This window comes from Penicillium taxi, assembly GCF_028828555.1.
Source record: "Penicillium taxi strain IBT 34144 chromosome Unknown utg000004l_segment0_segment0, whole genome shotgun sequence".
NCBI classification, from domain to species: domain Eukaryota; kingdom Fungi; phylum Ascomycota; class Eurotiomycetes; order Eurotiales; family Aspergillaceae; genus Penicillium; species Penicillium taxi.
The window spans coordinates 809,751-831,757 of record NW_026643206.1 but is presented as its reverse complement, the minus strand read 5'-3'; the positions used below and the strand labels follow the sequence as shown (position 1 = coordinate 831,757).

General features: G+C 46.8%; 7 protein-coding genes across 7 annotated transcripts; 4 read left to right on the top strand and 3 right to left on the bottom strand.

The window, feature by feature from the left end:
• Positions 1-157: 157 nt before the first annotated feature.
• On the top strand, positions 158-5,211 carry N7495_005221 (uncharacterized protein; the record flags this gene model as incomplete). The annotated part of the gene is made up of 6 exons (XM_057207872.1): positions 158-3,333; positions 3,389-3,734; positions 3,797-4,185; positions 4,246-4,352; positions 4,411-4,796; positions 4,873-5,211. 6 exons carry the CDS (start codon positions 158-160, stop codon positions 5,209-5,211), a joined length of 4,743 nt encoding a protein of 1,580 aa, XP_057061646.1.
• Positions 5,212-5,742: 531 nt separating this feature from the next.
• On the bottom strand, positions 5,743-6,993 carry N7495_005220 (H(+)-transporting V1 sector ATPase subunit D; the record flags this gene model as incomplete). Its single annotated transcript, XM_057207871.1, has 8 exons — positions 5,743-6,023; positions 6,074-6,114; positions 6,174-6,183; positions 6,240-6,288; positions 6,339-6,664; positions 6,732-6,742; positions 6,804-6,916; positions 6,979-6,993. 8 exons carry the CDS (start codon positions 6,991-6,993, stop codon positions 5,743-5,745), a joined length of 846 nt encoding a protein of 281 aa, XP_057061645.1.
• A 241-nt stretch (positions 6,994-7,234) lies between these two features.
• Positions 7,235-10,017, top strand: N7495_005219 (mRNA splicing protein SYF1; the record flags this gene model as incomplete). The annotated part of the gene is made up of 5 exons (XM_057207870.1): positions 7,235-7,324; positions 7,383-7,499; positions 7,560-7,613; positions 7,679-9,690; positions 9,753-10,017. 5 exons carry the CDS (start codon positions 7,235-7,237, stop codon positions 10,015-10,017), a joined length of 2,538 nt encoding a protein of 845 aa, XP_057061644.1.
• Positions 10,018-10,538: 521 nt separating this feature from the next.
• Positions 10,539-13,230, bottom strand: N7495_005218 (uncharacterized protein; the record flags this gene model as incomplete). Its single annotated transcript, XM_057207869.1, has 9 exons — positions 10,539-11,322; positions 11,375-11,625; positions 11,711-11,779; positions 11,833-11,871; positions 11,925-12,495; positions 12,551-12,746; positions 12,805-12,955; positions 13,043-13,088; positions 13,136-13,230. 9 exons carry the CDS (start codon positions 13,228-13,230, stop codon positions 10,539-10,541), a joined length of 2,202 nt encoding a protein of 733 aa, XP_057061643.1.
• A 595-nt stretch (positions 13,231-13,825) lies between these two features.
• irs4 lies at positions 13,826-15,318 on the bottom strand (the record flags this gene model as incomplete). Its single annotated transcript, XM_057207868.1, has 2 exons — positions 13,826-15,246; positions 15,288-15,318. The coding sequence occupies 2 exons, from the start codon at positions 15,316-15,318 to the stop codon at positions 13,826-13,828; spliced, it is 1,452 nt and encodes a 483-aa protein (XP_057061642.1).
• Positions 15,319-16,180: 862 nt separating this feature from the next.
• Positions 16,181-19,537, top strand: N7495_005216 (DNA ligase (ATP) DNL4; the record flags this gene model as incomplete). The annotated part of the gene is made up of 7 exons (XM_057207867.1): positions 16,181-16,242; positions 16,288-18,401; positions 18,456-18,587; positions 18,642-18,774; positions 18,835-18,940; positions 19,005-19,458; positions 19,518-19,537. 7 exons carry the CDS (start codon positions 16,181-16,183, stop codon positions 19,535-19,537), a joined length of 3,021 nt encoding a protein of 1,006 aa, XP_057061641.1.
• A 1,604-nt stretch (positions 19,538-21,141) lies between these two features.
• Positions 21,142-21,546, top strand: N7495_005215 (thioredoxin family protein; the record flags this gene model as incomplete). Its single annotated transcript, XM_057207866.1, has 2 exons — positions 21,142-21,161; positions 21,219-21,546. The coding sequence occupies 2 exons, from the start codon at positions 21,142-21,144 to the stop codon at positions 21,544-21,546; spliced, it is 348 nt and encodes a 115-aa protein (XP_057061640.1).
• Between the last annotated feature and the right edge of the window lie 461 nt (positions 21,547-22,007).

Here is a 22,007-nt window from a genome sequence, read left to right as displayed (position 1 = left end):
ATCGTTTCATACCGGGAAGAATGTAACCAGTAGTTAACAGTACCTGGATAGCTTAGTCATGCGGGGAACCGCTAATCCAAATTAGGCTGCGGCCTAGGTAAGAGACCAGCTGTTTGTTCAACAATTCCTTCGACCACGAGCGCATCTTCCGCTCAAGATGTCGAATTCCACAATGTCGGACCCTCTACCTATAGCTATCGACTCGGTAGCCCTGGTCACTACTGAATGTATTACCGTTACCTCGTCCATGCGGAAGCAAGCCCGCTGGGCGCACTCCTCCGTCTCCGCTATCCTGGGCGGCAATGGGGGGTCCCGCGTATATGAGCGAGACACCTCAGCACCACCAAGCCCGCGAAAAAGCAGTCAATTGATTGGCGCCGATGAGGAGCATGCTCTCGCTAATCGATGGGGTCTACGGGGGAAGAAGGGGAAGAGTATGCAGGACAATCCATTGATATCGGCATTCACTCGTCTGCGTAGTGATCTCAAGAGCTGCAAAGATATCCACACCTTCGATACTCCAGCACTCCTCCATCCATTTCTTCAGGTCATTCGTTCTTCCTCTACCTCTGCCGCAATTACATCCCTGGCACTGATCGCCATCACCAAATTCTTTTCCTACAACATCATAAATAGAGACTCCCCCCGACTCTCTATGGCGATGCAACTACTCTCGGCCGCTATTACACATTGCCGTTTTGAAGGGAGTGACTCTTCAGCTGACGAGATTGTGCTTTTAAGAATCTTGAAGCTTATGGAGGGCATGCTCTCTCGCCCTGAGGGCGAGCTCTTGGGCGACGAGAGTGTTTGTGAGATGATGGAAACTGGTCTTAGCATGTGCTGTCAGGGACGATTATCCGAGGTACTGCGAAGGTCTGCAGAGATGGCCATGGTCAAGATGTGCCAAGTCATATTCATGCGGCTTTCTCTTCTTGACCAAGAATTGCCGACGGGACCAGCTCCCCTCGAAGACGATAGTGCCAAGAAAGATACAACGACATTAAAGATGGATCCGTCTGTGAATGGCGATACCGTAACATCGCAACATCGCTCTGCTATAAGCGCCGACACTGCAGCCGCAGAACGTGACAACACCAGTCGAGAGGGCTCCCCAGATCAGGGTGAGACTGAAAATGGGAACGCTGATGCCGCGCCTCCGAACCCTGATGATGACACTGAAGACGAAGTTATGCCGTACTCTCTGCCATCGATTCGAGAATTGTTCCGAGTCTTAATCGACCTCCTAGATCCACACAACCGACAGCAAACTGACACCATGCGGGTAATGGCCCTACGAATTATCGATGTCGCCTTGGAAGTGGCTGGACCATCTATCGCCAGACATCCTAGCTTGGCCGCTCTGGCCAGGGATGATCTTTGCCGGTACCTTTTCCAATTGGTTCGCTCAGAGCAGATGGCTATTCTCACAGGCTCTCTGAGAGTCGCTGGTACACTATTGTCGACATGTCGACCTGTGCTGAAGCTACAGCAAGAACTATACCTTTCATACCTAGTAGCTTGTTTGCACCCTCGAGTTGAAATACCTCGAGAGCCAGGCATTGACCCATCTCTTTATGAGGGTGTTCCACAAACCCCAAAATTGGTTAAGCAGCCTTCATCACAAGCGGACAGTGGTCGTGCCACACCTGTGCCTGTGAAAGATAGACAGAAGTTGGGGTTGGAAGGTGGTTCTCGAAACCCCGAAGCTCGTGAAGCCATGGTCGAAAGTATTGGAGTCCTGTCGCGCATACCTAGCTTCATGGTTGAGCTTTTTGTTAACTACGATTGCGAGGTGGATCGAGCTGATTTGTGCGAGGACATGATTGGTTTACTTTCGCGCAATGCATTCCCGGATTCCGCCACATGGAGTACAACCAATGTGCCTCCACTATGTCTCGACGCGCTCTTGGGCTATGTACAGTTTATATATGATCGACTGGACGATGACCCAGTACAGGGAAACTACCCCCCACAAGAACATCTCCGCACCCAGCGCAAAAAGAAGAAGACCATTATTAAGGGAGCGCAAATGTTCAATGAAAATCCCAAGTCTGGAATTGCCTACCTTGCGAGCCATGGTATCATCGAAGACCCCAAAGATCCCGTTCAAGTCGCCAAGTTTTTGAAGGGCTCCAGCCGGTTGTCTAAGAAAGTACTTGGAGAATTCATTTCCAAGCGTGATAACGAAGAACTGCTGGGTGCATTCGTTGATCTCCTCGACTTTTCAGGACGAAGTGTGGTTGAAGCACTCAGAGAGCTCCTTAGCTCGTTCCGCTTACCCGGAGAGTCCCCATTGATTGAACGAATTGTCACAACCTTTTCAGAGAAGTACACCGAAAATGCAAACCCAGAAAGTGTCGTAGACAAAGACTCCCTCTACATTCTTACCTATGCCATTATCATGTTGAACACTGAACTTTATAACCCGAACGTGAAGTCACAAAACCGAATGTCGTTCCCTGCCTTTGCTAGAAACCTGCGGGGTGTCAACGGTGGTGGTGATTTTGCGGAGGAATTTCTGCAGGAGATATATAATTCCATCAAGGAAAATGAGATTATCTTGCCGGATGAGCACGAGAATAAGCTTGCATTTGACTTCGCTTGGAAAGAATTGCTTTTGAAATCGTCAAGCGCTGGTGAGATGGTGGTAGGTGAGACCAACTTTTATGATGCGGAGATGTTCGAAGCAACCTGGAGACCGGTAGTTGCTACACTATCATATGTGTTCATGTCTGCATCTGATGATGCTGTCTACTCCCGCGTTGTCAATGGGTTCGACCACTGCGCGCAAATCGCAGCTCGTTATGGTCTCACCGAGGCATTCGATCGCATTGTTTTCTCTCTTGCTTCTATCAGTACCCTGTCAACAACTAAACCCCCAAGCACCGCACTCAACACTGAGGTTCAGGCCGGTAAGAAGAGTGTTATGGTGAGTGAACTTGCTGTGAAGTTTGGTAGGGATTTCAGGGCCCAGCTGGCCACCGTGGTACTGTTCCGGGTACTGCACGGCAATGAGTCTCTGCCCAAGCAAGGATGGGAGCACATTATCCGTATTCTCAGCAATCTTTTCGTGAACTCTTTAATCCCGCCATTTGACGCCAACCTTACCGCCGAACTCGACGTTTCTCCAATTCCGCTGCAACTTCCATCTCAGGTCGTAGACCGCGATGGCCGCAATACTGATACAGGATTATTATCTGCATTTACATCATACCTCTCTAGCTACGCTGCTGATGACCCCCCTGAGCCTTCAGACGAGGAGCTTGATAACACCTTGTGTACTGTTGACTGTGTGACTGCGTGCTCCATAACAGACATTCTGACAAACATCAAGTGAGTATTAATTGATAAATAAGACAATATAATTGGAATACTAATTCTGTCCAAGATACCTCCCCCTGTCCTCTTTAGAGGTTTTGGTTGAGACTCTCCTGACTCAACTCCCTGAAGATAATGCACCTGCAGTTATTGTCGTGAAGCGGGAAAGGCCAGGTCCTGTATCAAGGTCAACGAGTGGCAGGGTTGACCCGAATAAACCCAAATATGATCCATCGATGATATTCATTTTGGAACTGGCAACAGTTCTCACCCTTCGCGACGAGAAAACCCTCGAGACTCTTGGCGAGACTCTGGCCACCACCCTCCAGACCTTGGTGCGAGACGCTAAAAGCCTCCATCCGCTGACTTTGTCTCGCATTGTTTCCTACCTCTTCAACCTGTTGCGAGTCAGCCATGTAAGTGCTCTTGAAAACCTTTTTGACGTTGTTTTGCTTCTTACTAATACCGATTTGAATAGGATCTACACTTCATGCGAGTTCCCGTCGTGCTTCATGCAATTTCTGGCTACGAGCAAGATATCTTGGAAATGGTTGCGACCCCTACAATCAAGGGTCTTTCACGTTGCATCAACCACACAGGCCGATTGAGAAATGAGATCACAATGTCTCCGGATTTCTGGTCAATCTTGCAAAGATTGCTTTCGCATGAAGAGGCCGCTCCTATGACTTTTGAACTTCTCGAAGACATCGTCGCATCTATGCCTGACATTGTAACGCCTGACAATTACGAGTGTGTTGTTAACCTCGCGAATGAATTCATCAGCGCAGCGCATGTAGGATCCATCGGTGAACGCCAAAGAGATGCCCGCGCTCGGCGGACCAAGGGTGTGAAGCAGCCCAAGCCTGCGTAAGATCTTCTCTTCTGTTTTCATTTTGTGGAGAAATAAGCCTAATAATGTGTTTGCAGTGAGAATCAAGTCGTTACTCGGGGAATCAAGGCCATTGGGTTGATTTACCAGCTGACTGGCCGAGTCCCCACGCTCATAAAACAATCTCACCTCGAAGAGCGTGAAGGTCAGTCACCAACTCCGTTTACATTTTCCCACATGACATATTCTAACATCACCTGCAGCTTGGGCGGCTTACTGGTCTCCTATCTTCCAATCTCTGACCAGTCAATGTGTTAACCCTTGCCGTGACATTCGACATCACGCCCTTTCCACTCTGCAACGCGCTCTTTTGTCAGTTGAGTTAATCTCAAGTGACGATAAGGAATGGACTACTATCTTCGATGAGGTCCTCTTCCCACGTCTCATACTGCGACTTCTTAAACCAGAGGTCTATCATTCCGACCCTGTTGGGATGGCTGAGACTCGAGTCCAAGCAGCGATCTTAGTATGCAAGATATTCTTGCGTTTCCTCGACCAGCTTAGTAATCCAGACGGTGTTGTTCCCCTCTGGCTTCAAATCCTGGATATTCTTGACCGAATGATGAACAGCGGTCAAAGCGATAGTCTGGTAGGTCCCCTTGACTCAAAACTCACACATGAAAAAGGAATACCAGTTTTCTAACGTGCAATTTCCATCACAACAGGAAGAAGCCATTCCTGAGAGCTTGAAGAACATTCTTCTCGTCATGGCTGACGGCGGGTACCTTGTCCCCCCGTCACAGGATCCCAGCAAGGAGGAAATGTGGCTCGAGACTCGCAAGCGTCTTGGACGATTCCTGCCGGATCTCTTTACTGAGGTCTTTCCCGACCCAGTCGAGGAGCCTGAAAAGTCTCAGCCAGCCTCTGCTATTGCATCACCCGCTCTGCCAAGCACTGACGTAGAGAAGGAGAGTGATGAGATTACCTCTCCCTCTGCCGATGCTAAGGAGGGTTCTACAGGGGCCGCTGTTGAGGATGAGCCCACTGAGGAGACTCCGCAATAGAAGCGGCCCCTGCCTGATCCGTTTCCTTCTGTTGTATTTCCCATACCCTTTCTCCTTTGCCCCATTGTATTTACATATAGAAGAGTGCTGGACTGGAGCGAGTTATGTTCCCAAATTTTATGTAGTAATATCGTGGGTGTCTCCATTTGTTAGAACCTTCATTATAATAACACTACATGTACACAATGAAATGTCTGAATGGGGAGTTCCATGACTTCTTTTACCTACCAAGGTATTTAATGTTATTTGCCGGGCTAAATTCACTTTCAAAGTTCTATATAAGCTACATAGATGGCCAAAAGTTTCAACTTCCTGGCTTTTGAGACTGATAACCTCGGAGTAGCCCTTGAAAGTTTCCTATCCATGGATGCATTATAGATAAGTAGTCAAATATATTTCCCGAAGTACAGCCAGTGGCTGAAAACAAGTTACGAAGTTTGCAAACGTAGAAGATCATAGGGAATTGTCAAGAGATGGCAACTGGGAACCATATTCGCGATATACAGAAGAAAACGGAAAGATATCAAAAACCTAGAAAATAACGTCGTTGTCTTCCTGCTCGCCCAAAACGTCTGCAACTTCAGGCTCAGGGGCCGGTTCAGCATCTGGTTCAGCAGCTGATTCAGCAACTGATTCATCAACCGAATCTGTCCCGATCTGTGCCTTCTTCTCGGCTTCCTTCTCAGCTGCCTTTTGTCGAGCTGCAATAATCTCCGCATCGGCGGCGGCGGTGTCTCGCTGTTTCTTACCGGAGACCTTCTTAAGACGATAGAATTCCTCTCGGTCCAATTCGTCAAGCTCAGAGTTGATGTCTAGTGGATTATCAGTTGTGTATATTTCGACCAATTGATCGGGGACGTACATTTAATGGTGTTCTCAGTTCGAGGGATAATAACATGCTCACTGGAAAAGGGTGATTAGTATTTCAAATATAAAAATTGTCTTCATATGGAGCAGCATACATGGCGTTGACTGTGAAAGATGTTAGTTAGCTTATAAACTCGAGTGACACATAAGATAATGCTTACCTCGTCGGTTGACAACCTTGATCACCTCATCCAAAGTTAAGAAAGCAGTCTAAAGATGTTAAAACATGAAAAACACCCTTCAAACTTCAGCCTTCATACCTGCAAACTGGCCAACTCCACCAGTGTCTCCACGGCCCGCGCATATGTCTCCCGGCAGCGTTGAATTTGCTGTCCACCTTTGCCAAGACCGGTCAAGCCGAAGTCATTGACACCTTCCTCTGTGTAGCTCTCAAAATGAGGAAGAAGAACACCGGAGACGTTCTCCTGCTTAGCTCGAACACGGAAACGAGCCTGTTTGGCGGACTCCTGAATCTGGTATCCGATGTCACCACCAACAGCGTAGCTCACTTCGGCCAGAGAAAAGGCTGCAATTTGCATGACACGTCCCATCTTTTGTTTAGCTTCATCGATGCGTCGTGTAATGTCTGCACCTCGGGGTTAGCTTCAATGCAGTGCGGGGGATTGGAGACTGGATGATCGAGATGTTCGTACCTCGGAAACGTCTGATTGAAACCGAATGTGATTAGCAAAGCTCTGGAACAAGAGGATTATCGCTATACGTACTTTGTTAATGCTTCACTCTTTCTTTTTAGCAAGCTGTGGCCAATCTCTGCTCCCTTAAGCTTGTTCTTCATCAATCCAAGTGACTGACGAGTCGGGAAGACTGGCTCTCGGCCCTGGAAGAGGTTGCTGGATTAGTCGATTGCAATTATAGAACACAGATCATAATTAGACGCACCACGGCACCCGACATGACGGCAACTAAGATTGAAGAATGTAGAACAATTAACTTAGAAGATCAGCTAGCAGCGGCCACATTGATATGATATGACGCCGTATCGGCTCCACCCACCGCCCAAGTCACGTGATAGACCTATCGACTTTGCTGTTTCAAGCTTGGGACAATCGCGCTTGCGATTCTCTCTTTTTGCACTTTTCTCACATGCCGAGGTGCTGATTGTGCCTTTTTGATCCCGCTCGAACGGAGTGGCGCTATGCCAGGGACTCTATTGCCCCCGAGATCAGACCGGCAACACGCCCAGATGGATCGATCATCTGCGTCCGGACCAGATCTGTACCTGATCGTAGGCGCCCTTTGAATTTTTGTCGCATGTGTCTTTTCTGACCTTTGAAAACGTTTAGACCGATCAGGATAGTGTTTACGAGCAGGACCTCTTGCGCGTTGGTCACACTGTCAAACCATGGCTTGACTACATCGAATTCAAAAAGCAAAATGGCACACTCTATGAGCAAGCATTCGTATGTCAACAGCATAATTGATAGTGGTATCTTTGGTTCTAGCTGACAAGAGCCTTATAGGTTATGGAGCGCGCTGTTCGACAATTGCCGCGGTCGTATAAGTTATGGAAGATCGTACGGTTTCCCCTCCTTGCCAGTATTCAAGTCAGAGATAATAGACTGACTGTTATGAGTGATAGTATCTCGATTTCCGAATGAAGCACCTGAAAGGCCGCAACCCGGTCGTCTATCGCTCTGAGTACCAGAAGGTTAATGCGCTTTTTGAACGGGCTCTAGTTCTCTTGAACAAGATGCCTCGCATCTGGGAGATGTACCTCCACTTTCTACTCCAGCAGCCTATTGTCACCCTGACTCGACGAACATTTGATCTCGGTCTTCGCGCTTTGCCTCTTACTCAACATAACAGAATTTGGAAAGTCTACAAGAAATTTGCGCGATCTGCATCTGGACAAACTGCTGTGAATATTTGGGGTCGCTACATGCAAATCCACCCGGAGAATTCAGAGGAATACATTGATCTCTTAGTTGAGATGGGTCAATATACCGAAGCTGTCAAGGTTTACATGGGAATTCTTGACAATCCTCGATTCCAGTCCAAGGAAGGACATAGCAATTTCCAGCTGTGGACCGGCATGGTTGACATACTGGTTTCAAAAGCTAAGCAAATCCAAACAGGTCCACAGGTCGGGATCGATGTCGATGCTATTCTTCGAAGTGGTATTGATCGCTTTGCTGATCAGCGAGGCAAGCTATGGGCGGGCCTGGCAACTTACTGGATCACAAAGGGTAACTTTGAAAAGGCCAGAGATGTATTTGAGGAGGGAATCATCACAGTCATGACAGTTCGTGATTTCACGTTGATCTTTGATGCTTACGTTGAATTCGAAGAATCGATCATTGGCAGTTTGATGGAAGCTGCTGCTACTCGCTCGGAGAAAGGAAAAATCGACGAAGAGTCAGATTTCAACCTTGACCTGCGTTTGCTACGTTTTGAACAGCTGATGGACCGACGCCCGTTCCTGCTCAGTGATGTTCTTTTGCGACAAAACCCCCACAACGTCATTGAATGGGAGAAACGAGTGGGACTTTGGGGTGACAACCAACAGGAAGCTGTTAACACTTACACCAATGCCATCGCTGCCATTAACCCCAAGAAGACTCACGGCAAGTTTTCCGATTTGTGGGTCAACTACGCCAAACTCTACGAGAACGGCGGCGATCTGGGAACCGCACGAGTCATCTTTGAAAAGGCTGTGAAGGTCCCATTCAAGACTATTACGGAACTCGCGGAAACTTGGTGTGAATGGGCGGAGATGGAATTGCGCGCGGAGAACTTCGACCAGGCTGTCGCAATTATGACCAAGGCGACTGCAGCTCCTAAGAAGTCAACTGTCGACTACTTTGACGAGACTTTGACCCCACAGCAGCGAATCCATAAGAGCTGGAAACTTTGGAGTTTCTATGTCGATCTAGTGGAAAGTGTATCGTCATTGGAGGAGACACGCAAGGTTTACGAACGAATCTTCGAGCTGCGAATCGCAACTCCTCAAACTATTGTCAACTTTGCCAATCTTCTGGAGGAGAACAATTACTACGAAGACTCCTTCAAGATTTACGAGCGTGGTCTTGATTTGTTCAGCTATCCGGTTGCCTTTGAACTTTGGAATCTTTACTTGACCAAGGCCGTGGATCGCAAGATTGGAATCGAGAGATTGCGAGACCTCTTCGAACAAGCCCTGGACGGCTGCCCACCAAAGTTCGCCAAACCACTTTACCTTATGTACGGCAACTTGGAGGAAGAGCGCGGTCTTGCTCGACACGCAATGCGGATTTACGAGCGTGCAACTCGGGCTGTATCCGACGAGGACAGGTTTGAGATGTTCGAATTCTACATCACCAAGTCTGCCTCGAACTTCGGTCTTACTTCAGCACGACCCATCTACGAGCGAGCCATCGCCGCTTTGCCAGACCAGGAAGCGAAGGAGATGTGTCTCAAATTCGCCGAAATGGAGCGGAGGCTCGGCGAAATCGACCGCGCCCGTGCGATCTATGGCCATGCCTCGCAGTTCTGCGATCCACGCACAAATGCTCCCTTCTGGCAGAAATACGAAGCATTCGAGGTCCAGCACGGAAACGAAGACACCTTCAAAGAGATGCTTCGCATCAAGAGAAGTGTTCAAGCTCAATACAAGTAGGCATCCTCCCATTCTTTTTACTTATTGGACAGCTTATTGACTAATTCTTTACTAATAGCACCGACGTCCACTTCATTGCTACCCAAGCAATCGCCCGCAGCCAGCAACGCGGTCAAGAAGACGGACAGAACCCAGAGGGCGAGGAAGATGCACAGCGTAATGATGCTATGGCTGCTCTCGAGCGCCAGGCTCGTGCCCCCGTGGGATTTGTTGCTGCTTCCACCGGCCCTGAAGGTGGCAATCGGCCGAAGGCCGATGAAGCAGCGCCAGCTGTGCTGGCCAACCCAGATGCCATCGATCTTGACGACGACATGGATGATTAGTTAGTTGTGATTTTTTAGTTCCCAGTATTTTTAGACTTTTTTTCCAATGTTCAATTCTCATATGGAAGTTCTCAAAACATAGCCATCAAGCGGGCTCCTGTAGACTAGACCCGTGACTTTCAAGCCCTGAAGCTTACTGGAAAATTCACCCGGAAGCTACCTAAACAACCTTGAAGTACTGGTTGAACCCTTGAAACCAGCCACAATAGGGCCATCCTAGTCCGGGGTTCGTTATAAAATTTGAGAAAATTTAAAAATATCAGCACTGTTTACGGTATCGGTGAAGTCCACGGACTTTTGTGTCGTAAAGACATGTGATGTTATATAAGACCGAGATAGAATTAGAACCTTGAAGTAGATAACTCTGTCCATTGTAAACATTACGAAATGTAGAGCCTTGGAGAAACCAGCCGAGGTTATATATAAATTTCCGAGTTCCAACGCAAGTTAAGAGAGGAGAGTGGAGAGTGGACGTCCGTCCAGAGAATTGAAAAATCGATATTGAAAAAGGCACGAGGCGTTCAAGGTGAAGCCAAGTATTTTTCCTGCTTCGACGGAATCTTCAATTGAGGGAATGCCGTTTGGAATGCACCTTGGATTTCATCTAGAGTATCATCAGCGGGGAATGCAATTGAAAGGAAAAAAGTAGGATTCTGATTACCTCTCATGCCGTCCAATGCCTCGAATGCAATGGAGTAGTTTGATACGGCGCTAATAATCCGTTGCAGGCCCTGGCATAACTCTTCAACGAGTCTATTGGTCGAGTCACCGCCAATGTCGTTTTCAGAATCCGGAGAAAGTTGCTTCGCCACGCGGACCTTGTAATATATCATTAACATTGCGTAACTGCTCTGCATCAGACAACATGCAAATGAAGGCATGGTCCGGGGTAGTGGACGCTGTGGGTGTTGTTGATTATTCTCGAGAAGGGGTTGCGGGTAGGGCAGACTCTCAAACATGTGTGAGATTGTAATCGCAGCACGGAGACAGACTTTTGCCGAGTGCTGTGGACTATATGGAAATCCTAGTGTGAAGGGGTACTGTGGATATTGTGGGGTATAAGGATGGCCGTCTGAGGATGTGGATGAGTCGGATGGTGTCATGTATTCGTTTGCGGGGGCCCGTTGGAATTGATCAAGGCCGCCATGTAAACAAGAAACGCTATGGATGTCTGATCCTGAAGTACAGGATTTTGTGTCGATATCAGAAGTATTGGTTGGATTTGCAGTGGTGAGGTCGCAGTGTTTCTTAATGAAGATTGGGATGTCGGAGAAGGCTCTGAAACGATGTATTTTGATTTGTGCACTGCAAATGGGTTAATATTCTCCGTGCAAAAGCATTTCTAGTTATTTTGTACCTGGATAATTTGATCCTGGAAATTGCTCGTATGCTCTGGGCGGTGATTGATTCTCGATGGTTGCCAAATTCAGAGGAAATAGGAAGTGAGGACGCTTGCGCAAGAACAGAGTTGGTCCAGGAGTCCAGCTGCTGCATCCGTTCAAACATAAAGTGCATGCCTGATTGCGATACCAAGCATTTATTCAAGTCGGCGATGAACTGGGACGCCGAGACCAAGACTTGTTGTGATTGTATCAAAATGGACCAGCCCTAGCAAAAATGTTAATTTATTCTCATTTTAGACAATGCTAAAAACAAAAAAAAAAAAGAAGGGTGCTATAGGCAAGATACAAACCTCAGGATCATCAGAGAATCGTGGATACGGGGTCGTGAATTGGGGGTCATTGATGACAACTGTAGGTGCCTACTACTTGTTAGTGTCCTATCAACCGTGCAATTGAAGATCAATTAGCTCACAGTTGTGCTCACAATGGAGCCTTGTAAGACGCAGTAATACTAGGAGCGAATTAGAAACAGCTTTAGGGCAGGTGTATGGCTGAAAATCTAACCGTCATCCACCATGCTCTCCGACAAGCTTCAGAAGACTCATCCTCGTCCATAGAGGCATGCAATGACTTATCCAAAGCGATAGCCAAAGCTTGGCCAGCACGATACCTCATTTTCAGCCTATTTCCCCTTTGGGTGTACTCGTATACTGAGAGAACCAACAAAGCAAGGAGAATCTCAAGATCCTCCGGGACCTGGGGATGGAATCTTTCCCGATTGATCGCAGGCCGTTCGCTTGATAATGCCAGGCCAGGGTCGGTTGATGACAATTCAAGATCACACTCCGACTCAATGGTTGAGTTAGCAAGTTGCGAGAACGCATTAGCATACAGTCTTCGCTGAAGGACTGATGCATGTGAGGATGGATCCGGATCATTTGAATGTGGTACCAACGCCAGAATTGCTGATATTGCAAGACTCAAAGGCGAACGAGGCCGGTACATCATTACAGGCTCGGATGATGGGTTAGAGCATGGCACCTGGTTTTGCAAAGGTCTATCCCGACATTGAGGAGATACCCTCGGTGGTAAAATTGGGAAGTAGATATGAATGAAATCATAGTAGGCGTTCAATCTTTGCATTGGTTTAGGATGGCGGATGAAGACAGTGGACTGGACGACTAACTCACATTTCAGGTTCGCTTCCATATGTTCTCACTAAGCACCGAGTGCTTCCCAAGGGGGAGGGCATCGACTCTATGGGGACATGAGATGCATCACCGGAATAGTAGTCCTGGAACATAGAGGCTACTTGGGGGAAGTCTAGATGTCGCAGACCTGCTCCCGGTAAAGAGAGCACATCGATTTGACTGAACATGCCTGATGCTGAAAAACACCTATCAGCTAGACCATACATGATGAATTGGATGGGGAAGATACATACGCTCCTCGAAATCCGCAGACATTACTGGTTCATACTGCGGTTCATCCTGCTGGGACTCTGCTTCGGGAGATGACGAAGCCTTTTGCTTCTTTTTCCGAGGCCCGCCTCGTTTGCTGGGAAGATAAGAACATTTTCTGTTCTTTGCGACACACTACGAGGAGGTTAGTTTTACTGAAGGATGAAAGACAAAAAATAAAGGTGGCTCCGTACAGAGCCAAGGTGGACACAGTATACATACGTTAGAACAGGGTGTTTCCCCACCGCATCGGGTTCTGGAAGCACGACTGGGCGGGATTAGCAACTTTTCTGCGGGGAAGGAACAATGACATACCATGCTAAACATGCCACCTTCACTGGTGGCTTTGCAAACTTCTTGCGAGCCTGCTGAGGAGCCGTTGAAAGGATTCCCTCATGTAAGGTGTCCATGGCGAATCACCTCGCTAGGATATCATGGGGTAAGATACTCCGCAATTCAATATCCCGCTGCTTCAGCCCGGGGGTTTTCCCTACTCTTTGTACCTTTGAATTCCGGCTGTAGGCTGAATGGCTGTATGATAATTTGCTGTGCGACGAGGTCCCAGATTTGGGTGAAACAGCGTTTTGATATAAGAAGTGCGCTGATTTTTCGTGATTCAAACCCCGAGATTCGGGATTTGCGTCATTAAACAATCGCCACAATTATCGCTGCCTCAGGCATCAATTCACTCATGAGGAAAAGCAAAGAAACTATCTGAATTGTTTTGGGAGAATTGGAAAGGGCTTAAGACGAGGCCATAAGCAGAACGTTTTGAGATTGTTTAGAATGGAACTGTGTGAGAGAGTGAGAGTCATAGATTAAGCCACTGATTCAACGACTATGGTATAAGATGGATGTGATGGATCTCAATCGGAAGACATGGGAAAGTGTGGGGCTCATAAAGAAATAACCTGGACAGATCATGGAAGAAGTTTAATGATCGAATTTGAGCAATTTAAAGTTGCTCCTGCCTAATTTATATACTGTGTCTATTAATATCTGTATTTATCTGCCAGTACTCGAAAGTTTGATCCCAGTAACATAACGCACACTATCCCAAACGCTATCCGGGACTTTGTTTGGCAGTTTATGTCCTTTCAACTGCTGATCTATCAACCACATTCCTACCACGAATTCCTCTTTGGTTAAAAGCCCAATATGCTGTTGATCCACAAGGTCCCACACTTGCTCCAGCACAGAAACTGACAGGCCACTGCGGGACCAGATTTCCCGCACCACTAGGTTTAATACCATCTCCGATGGTGGCGGCCACTTCTGGGTTCTAGTCTGCGTGTTAAAGCTGGGGGGGATGTGCAGCCCCTTGTTTGAAGCCCATACACCTTCATAGCGCTTACGTTCTTTTTCAGTCACCTCCCGTCTCCATCGTTTTCGATCTCCTTCATGGTGTTTGTGGGGATGCTTGTGGAGCAGTTTCATCTTGTGCCGCCGACGAGCCTCGTCATCATCGGGCTTTGGCAGGCCACGAAGGGTTTGTGGCATTCCCTTCAGCGGACTTGGGGTTCTTGATGGTTCGCTTTTGGGATATGCTAATTGAAGGATTGACTTTGAATGGGCTCTTCGACGTCGTGGGGGAGGCGGTGGTAGTTTGGTCGCAGGGGATGCCCGGGATGATGCTAGGGCGGACGCAATAATGGCGTTGGAAAGGGCCTCCTCACGAATCCGATTTGATTCATCCGCCATACTGGTAACCGCACTTGAGCTGCTCCGCTGTGATAGTTCTGACGTTGAGGCTATGCTTGGTGAGGACGAAGAGAGCACCGGTTTTCTGAGATAGTCTACTGATGATGTCATTGAGCGCGGCGGAGGCCTCGGTTTCGGATCCTCTATTGGCGTTGCAGCAGCAAGTCGTGAGCTGACAGAGGGATATGTGTTTAGAGCTTGGGAGCGAAGACTCCCAGCTCGGGATCGTAGGGATGGGGAGTATCGGGGACCAGAGTCGGAACTTGTAATATCATCTTTAAACATACTATCCACGCTTTCCTGGGCGCTTCTTGGACGTATGGGGATAGGGGCACGTATATCAGGCCGGTCTAGAGTGGCAGGTCGAGGCGGTGGTCGAGGTTGCGCTCTGCTTGCGCTACGCATAGCACCGAGCCGGGCGGCATCACCGGCTGATATCTGCTTGGTAGCATAGGATTTTTCAGCTGCAAGTCGTGCAGCAAGTAGTTCGGGTCTCGGTGATGGGGGTGGTGGTGGTCGTACTCTCTTGCTGACGGGTGCCGGAGACTTAGAGTTGGTGAGCCTCCCGATCTTATCTCTCACAGAGCCCACCTCGGGGCCGGATTCAGAGGACATATCGTGGTGACGTGGCTGAGCATGACGATTGAACTGACCAGAACCAGTGACTGTGAAAGGAAGAATCACATTAGGTGGGTTGCGGGAGGCCAGAAATGCGACGTTGGCGCCTTGTAGAGCAGAGGCATTCCGGAAGGCGGGGGAAGTCAACCGCTGGTTCGCGGGGGAACCTCGCCATTCATGGAATCGATATCTGTGGAGTTTGGGAATCAGACTTTTTACAGTACTTTAGATGAAAAAGGTGAGGTTGAAGGACATTCAACATAAGATCCACTTTTAACCCCGTAACACTATAAATATTCCCCTGGGCTGTCGTATTCTGCCGTTTTAGCGCCCTTTTTCTGCCAATACAGTCTCCACAGTTATATCCTTAAATAGAATAGATCAATACCTAGTATGACCAATTAAAACCTCACACTCCCACTATGTACAGAGTAAGAATTGCTCTTTAACTGCTCAACCTTCATTAACTCATAAGAGTTCATAATAGATACACTAAGAAGCTAGAAAAACATTGGCCATTATGAGCGAAGACAGTTGTGTTATATCTAACAGCTCTCACAGATTTGATTCTCGATATCAACACCCTTGTCTAATGATAGTAATAATCATTAAATAATAGAGACTTCAACTATTATATAAAGACGGTCAGAGCTATTAGCTCACCATAGCTACTCCGTCTATATTCTACATCACTTTAGTATACGCTAAGACGGCACAATACGACTGCTCAGAGGACTAAAAAAAGATCATACTACACGGAACTCGCGGGCAGCTCTAAACAAACCGATCGACGTTATTGAAAAGAAAATTGAAAGGGATCAAATCAATGCTAGCAATCGAGAGAAGTTAACTACCCGCAAACTGATTCACTTGAACAAACCAATGTAGAAAAATCTCATTACGTGGAAGTCCTTATGCATGTCTATCACGTGATAAGGGACCCACTTATGTCTGCCTAGCCTATCTCATAGTTGCCTAAAATTATCCGGGGAACTTGCACTTCTACACTTCTACACTTCTCTTTTTATTAACAAGTGTGCCATGGATTCAGACGATATTGTCCCTGATTCCACTCAAATCTTTGAGGAGGATCTGGATGAAAAGTGAATACATTATACCCGTTATCTGTTGCTACTAACCGCCAACAGATATCCAAATCGTCCACATAATCATTCTATAACTCTTCCATTCCACGAGCTCTACTTGAATTTGTTCGATCCACTCAGCAATATCAAAAAGAAGCCAATTGGAAGTGCCCCTTCTCGACGGAAAGTTGGACCTCATAACAAAAATACAGCAGGACTAAATCCATTTGAGCTTCGACGCGATGTCATCACTCGATTTATTTCGCGATGGCGCAACGAAGTGGGCAATGATATCTACCCAGCATTTAGACTGATCCTGCCTGATAAGGACAGAGATCGTGCAATGTATGGAATGAAAGAGAAGGTCATTGGGAAAATGCTGGTGAAGATTATGAAGATCACCAAAGAGTCAGAAGATGGCTATAATCTGCTTAATTGGAAGCTACCAGGCCAGTCTACGGCTACTCGAATGGCGGGAGACTTTGCTGGGCGGTGCCACGATGTTCTTTCAAAGCGCCCGATGCGTACTGACCCAGGCAATATGACTATTGAAGAAGTAAACGAGAAATTGAACCAACTTTCGGCGGCCGCGAAGGAGGACCAGCAATTACCAATTTTGACTGATTTTTACCGGCGCATGAACCCTGATGAACTCACATGGCTCATTCGTATTATCCTTCGTCAGATGAAAGTTGGGGCGTCTGAGTGCACCTTCTTTAATGTCTGGCACCCTGATGCTGAGAACCTGTATAGTATCTCCAGCAGTCTTCGACGCGTATGCTGGGACCTACCAGATCCCAATATTCGGTTAGAGGCCGAGGATCGTGGCGTTGGGCTCATGCAATGCTTCCAGCCCCAGCTCGCTCAATTTCAGATGCATTCGTTTGACAAAATGATTTTGCGAATGCAAACGACCGAGGAAGACCCAGTGTTTTGGATTGAAGAGAAGTTGGATGGAGAGCGTATGCAGCTTCACATGACTTCTGATGAATCAGTCTCTGGTGGTAGAAAGTTCGCGTTCTGGTCACGAAAAGCCAAAGAGTATACCTATCTTTATGGTCATGGGATAGATGACAAAAATGGAGCACTAACCAGGCATTTGAAGGATGCTTTTGTTGATGGGGTGCAGAGTCTCATTCTTGACGGAGAAATGATCACTTGGGACCCTGAGCAAGATGCGATGATCCCCTTCGGCACTCTAAAGACTGCAGCCTTAGCAGAGCAACGCAACCCCTTTTCGAACGGACCGCGGCCACTGTTTCGGGTTTTTGACATTCTGTATTTGAATGGACGTGCTTTGACAAGATATACTCTTCGGGATCGGCGTAATGCCTTGCAGAAGACCATTAAACCTGTTCATCGGCGGTTCGAGATTCACCCGTATGAAGAAGCCACCTCTGCGGCGGAGATTGAAACTTCCCTACGAAAGGTTGTTGCTGAGGCCTCCGAGGGTCTTGTTTTGAAAAACCCTCGATCCCCGTACCGACTTAATGAGCGCCATGATGACTGGATGAAAGTAAAGCCTGACTACATGACCGAGTTTGGCGAGTCCCTCGATTTAGTCGTGGTTGGAGGCTACTATGGTCAGGGTCACCGAGGAGGTAATCTAGCAAGCTTTTTGTGTGGTCTACGTGTTGACAGCAATGATGGGTCCTCACAAAGTGGAAATCCCGAAAAGTGCTGGTCTTTCTGTAAAGTTGGAGGCGGATTCAACGCTGCCGACTATCAGGAAATCCGCCATAACACAGATGGTAAGTGGACTGAGTGGGATGCGAAGAAGCCACCATCTTTCTTAATAGAACTAGCCGGCGGAGACCTTCAATACGAACGACCTGATGTGTGGATCAGGCCTTCTGATTCAGTCGTTGTCTGTGTGAAAGCAGCCTCAGTCTGTGGGAGTGACCAATTCCGCATGGGCCTCACACTCCGTTTTCCTCGGTTCAAACGGCTGCGAAGGGATAAGAACTGGAAAAATGCCTTGTCAGTGCAGGAATTTATGGACCTGAAATCCAATCTTGAGCAAGAGCAACGGGAAAAGGAGTTTTCGGTGGAAAGCTCTCGGACTAAACGTATCAAGAAAACAGAAAAGAAACCCATGAATATTGCTGGATATGATGGAAATCAGAATGTTCAATATTCCGGACCTTCAGGCCATATATTTGAACACCTGAACTTCTGTGAGCTTTCTAAGGATTACTGTGTTCTGCAACTTTTTTTAACCACTCTCCCAGTTATCATGACCGAGTCAAACGTTGACGGGAAGAAGTCAAAAGGTGAACTTGAACAGCTGGTCAAAGCTAATGGAGGCAAGATTTATCAAACCAACACCGCTGCGCCTGACACGATTTGTATTGCCGAGCGAAGTATGGCGTAATCTGAGTTTTCAAGAAAGGTAATTTTGCTAATTCGTTCTTCAGAGACGGTCAAAGTAGCTTCAGTGCAAAAACGAGGCGATGCCAATATCGTCAAACCATCTTGGCTGTTTGACTGTATCAAACAAAACGAGAAAGATGTGGGGCTGCCAGACTTCCTGTTACCGTTTGAGCCTAGGTATTTCTGTCATTAATGTGCCGAGGAAAGAAAGAAACGTTAACATACAATCCCTGACAGACACATGTTATTCATCACCGAGGGCGGAGATGCAGAAATAGTCATCAATGCCGATCGATTTACGGACAGCTATGCTCGTGATACAAATGTGGATGAGCTCCGAGAGGTGAGCCGCTCATATACCTAGATAATATGGGGGAATACTGAAGCATACTTACTGCGTACATCAGACTTTAAAGCAGATGGCTCTTATCAAGAGCCAGAATGCCCCTCCTCTCGATCTGCCTACACTACATGAAATTGAAGGCCTTATCCAAGATAAAATTCACTCAGGCTACACAGCTTCCTGTGGCTGGCTCTTTCGTGGCCTCAAGTTTTTGTTCTTCTCAGGACGTCAAACAGACGGGGAAGATGAGCACATGGATTCGGAAGAGTTCAAGGTCGATGACAATCGACTCACTCTTGCGCAAAACACTGCTCTGTTTGGCGGGGCAGATTGTGTCCTTTCGATTGATACTGCCGATATCACGCACATAATTGTCAACCTGCAGAGGGTAGAATCAGTTGATATCACCTCCCTGCGAAATACCTTGGCTGCTGCCACGGGCAGGAAGATACCACATCTTGTCAGTTTTGAATGGGTCGAGGAGAGTTGGAAAAGTGGGACATTGTTGGATGAAGAAGGTGAGTTTCTTCAATTGGCTTTTTCTTTGTTCCTGGCTAATGTTTCTGTCTGCGAAAAGGGTTCCACGTCCCTCGGTAGCCTATCAGAGATGATAAGACTGCTCATTCTATTTTATTATACAATTGACCAACTTGCTCCATGGTAGCAAAGTCCCGAGACCATCTTAGAAACATTTTCGACAGAAATCCCCACTTCTATAGATATCGGGAGTGGAATACCAGTCCAAATATTGGAACGAATAAGGGATATAAAACTGATAAACCACGGTACTCACTCCTCAAAAAACCCTACATTAGAAGTTATACATACACACGAAACTATATCAGCCACGAAAGTGACTAGACAGGTATAACTATATCTCTTCCTACTATTCCAAAGTTGATGCACACGTCAATATCTCTGCGAACATGCCTAGGTATCTGATGAATTTCTAATTTCTCGATTAGATTCTACAAGAAAACAATTGATAAGTTCAACTCAAGAAAAGACCAGGTCTTATGGTGAAAAAGACACAAAGGGCATCTATAATGAAAGGATATGGAAAATCATTAGCTTTGAACATAATAAATTGGTTTCTTCTTCTTTTTCATTTCCTCTTGTGTCCTTTTGGCCGTGTAGTGAACAGTATGGATATAAGGGAGCGTAATACCTCTGAAGTGATGATCCTGTGGCTCGTATAATTTTCAGGATATTCCCAATATGATTGCTTTTTCTACATCGCTATCTCATGAGCTCAGGGATTAACCGTGAGATTTAAGACTACTCAAATCTTTCCCAGTTATCAACAGAGTACCTAGGTTCCAAGGTTAGGTATCAACTTTCTGAAAGGGTAATTTAGATACCGCTACATACCTGGATAGCAGCTTTGGAACATGCATTCCTACTTAACACCCCGGAGGTACGAATCGTGATATGAAACGGCATGTCTTGCCTTTCTACCTCATAGGTACACGCGCGTACCTTTGAGTTTCTGCCCCTCGGTTATTGATTCAATCCAAGTTTTAGGATAATGACAGGAGAGTTTTCAATTCTTTGTCTAGCGAGGCAGACCTGTCTAGGCAGATGCACAACCAAACTTCACCAGGTCTAGGCTCTTGACTCGCCGTTTTCGATGTCCTGCGCAAGGTTACCTACCACCATGTATCTACTATGTATGAAACATTCAAAGCGGCTATAAAAGTGATATATCATTTCTCTCTTATCCATAAGTCCGTGGCTGAAGGTTTCTGCCCAACTAATCCGTCGATTCAAATATCCCCGTCAATTTCGGATCCGCCGATTCAATATCTCCGAAGGGGAAACTCGACGGACAATGAAAAAGTTGGGCCGAGAGTCATGGATGTTGGAAATACCTCGCTTCGGGGATATAGATCCTTTGATTGGAATGAAGCAAACCAATGTTTGAAATTGCTTCTTTCTATACCCTCTAGACTCGCCGGGGCCTTCCAGGAGTCGATTGACTAGGGGCCTAGGATCTGCTCGAAAACGTTCAAAACCCAACGATTTCCTGGTCTTATTTGATTATCAAAATCGAACATTAGCTCTCTATTCTCTGTTTTCTTTGAACATTGACATCGGAAACTCCCAAGTCTATTGCCCTTCTTGAACTGTTCAGACAGCTCTCGACTATCAAAGCCACCTAACTTCATCAAACGATCCATTCTTCTGGTCTCTATCGCAATATGGTCCAAATTATCAAAGAGTACGTTTTGCACGTCATGGTTTGTTTCAAATTCAGGCTAATATAAACCGTGGATAGTGAGAACGATTTGATCGTCCAGCTAGCGAGTGCAGCTGATCCAAAACTTGTGATCATATTCTTCACGAATTCTCAGGTTCCAGCCTGTAAAGAGGTCGCCCCTATTGCCGAGAAACTGAGTGTGGAGTTTGAGAGCGAGGTCGTTATTCTCGCTGTCGACGCGGCAAAATCCGACGAGGAGGGGACTGAGAACGTCGGGGTTAAATGGGGTGTTGAGGGCGTGCCTACCTTTGCTTTTGTTAAGGATCATCAGATTGTTGAGAAGGTTACTGGGGATGTCGACACTATTGAAGCTGGTGTTAGGGATACTATTGCGAAGTTGCTGTAGATTTTCTTCGAAGAGGTCCTTCTAGCTGTCTATGAGTATTGTCCTATTTACTTATGACTTGGAGTATTACATAGTTGACGCTCCAAGCCAATCAGAAGTTTATCGACATTGAAGGTTAATTCTCTGAAGTTTGACTAGTTTGCACTATAAATGACAGGGTCAGGTGGTCTTATTGACCTCGACTCACATGATGAAAGTAAGAGTGGTTCGAAGTTAAGGTAACATCCTATCATGAGTAATCAATTCAACTAAGCGGATCCATATAAACCTTTCGTTGTTATCGTGGGGTCGAAGCAACACCCCGCATTTTGACTTATGCATTAGTATAATCCTTTGCTTGAAATTCAAGGCGTACCAGTCGGCGATCTCCGACAGAGATTAGAATGAGCATTGTATCACAAAACCAATACATATGACGTCTCTTCAAGCACCTAGATCGTTCTTCAAGCACCTGGATCGCC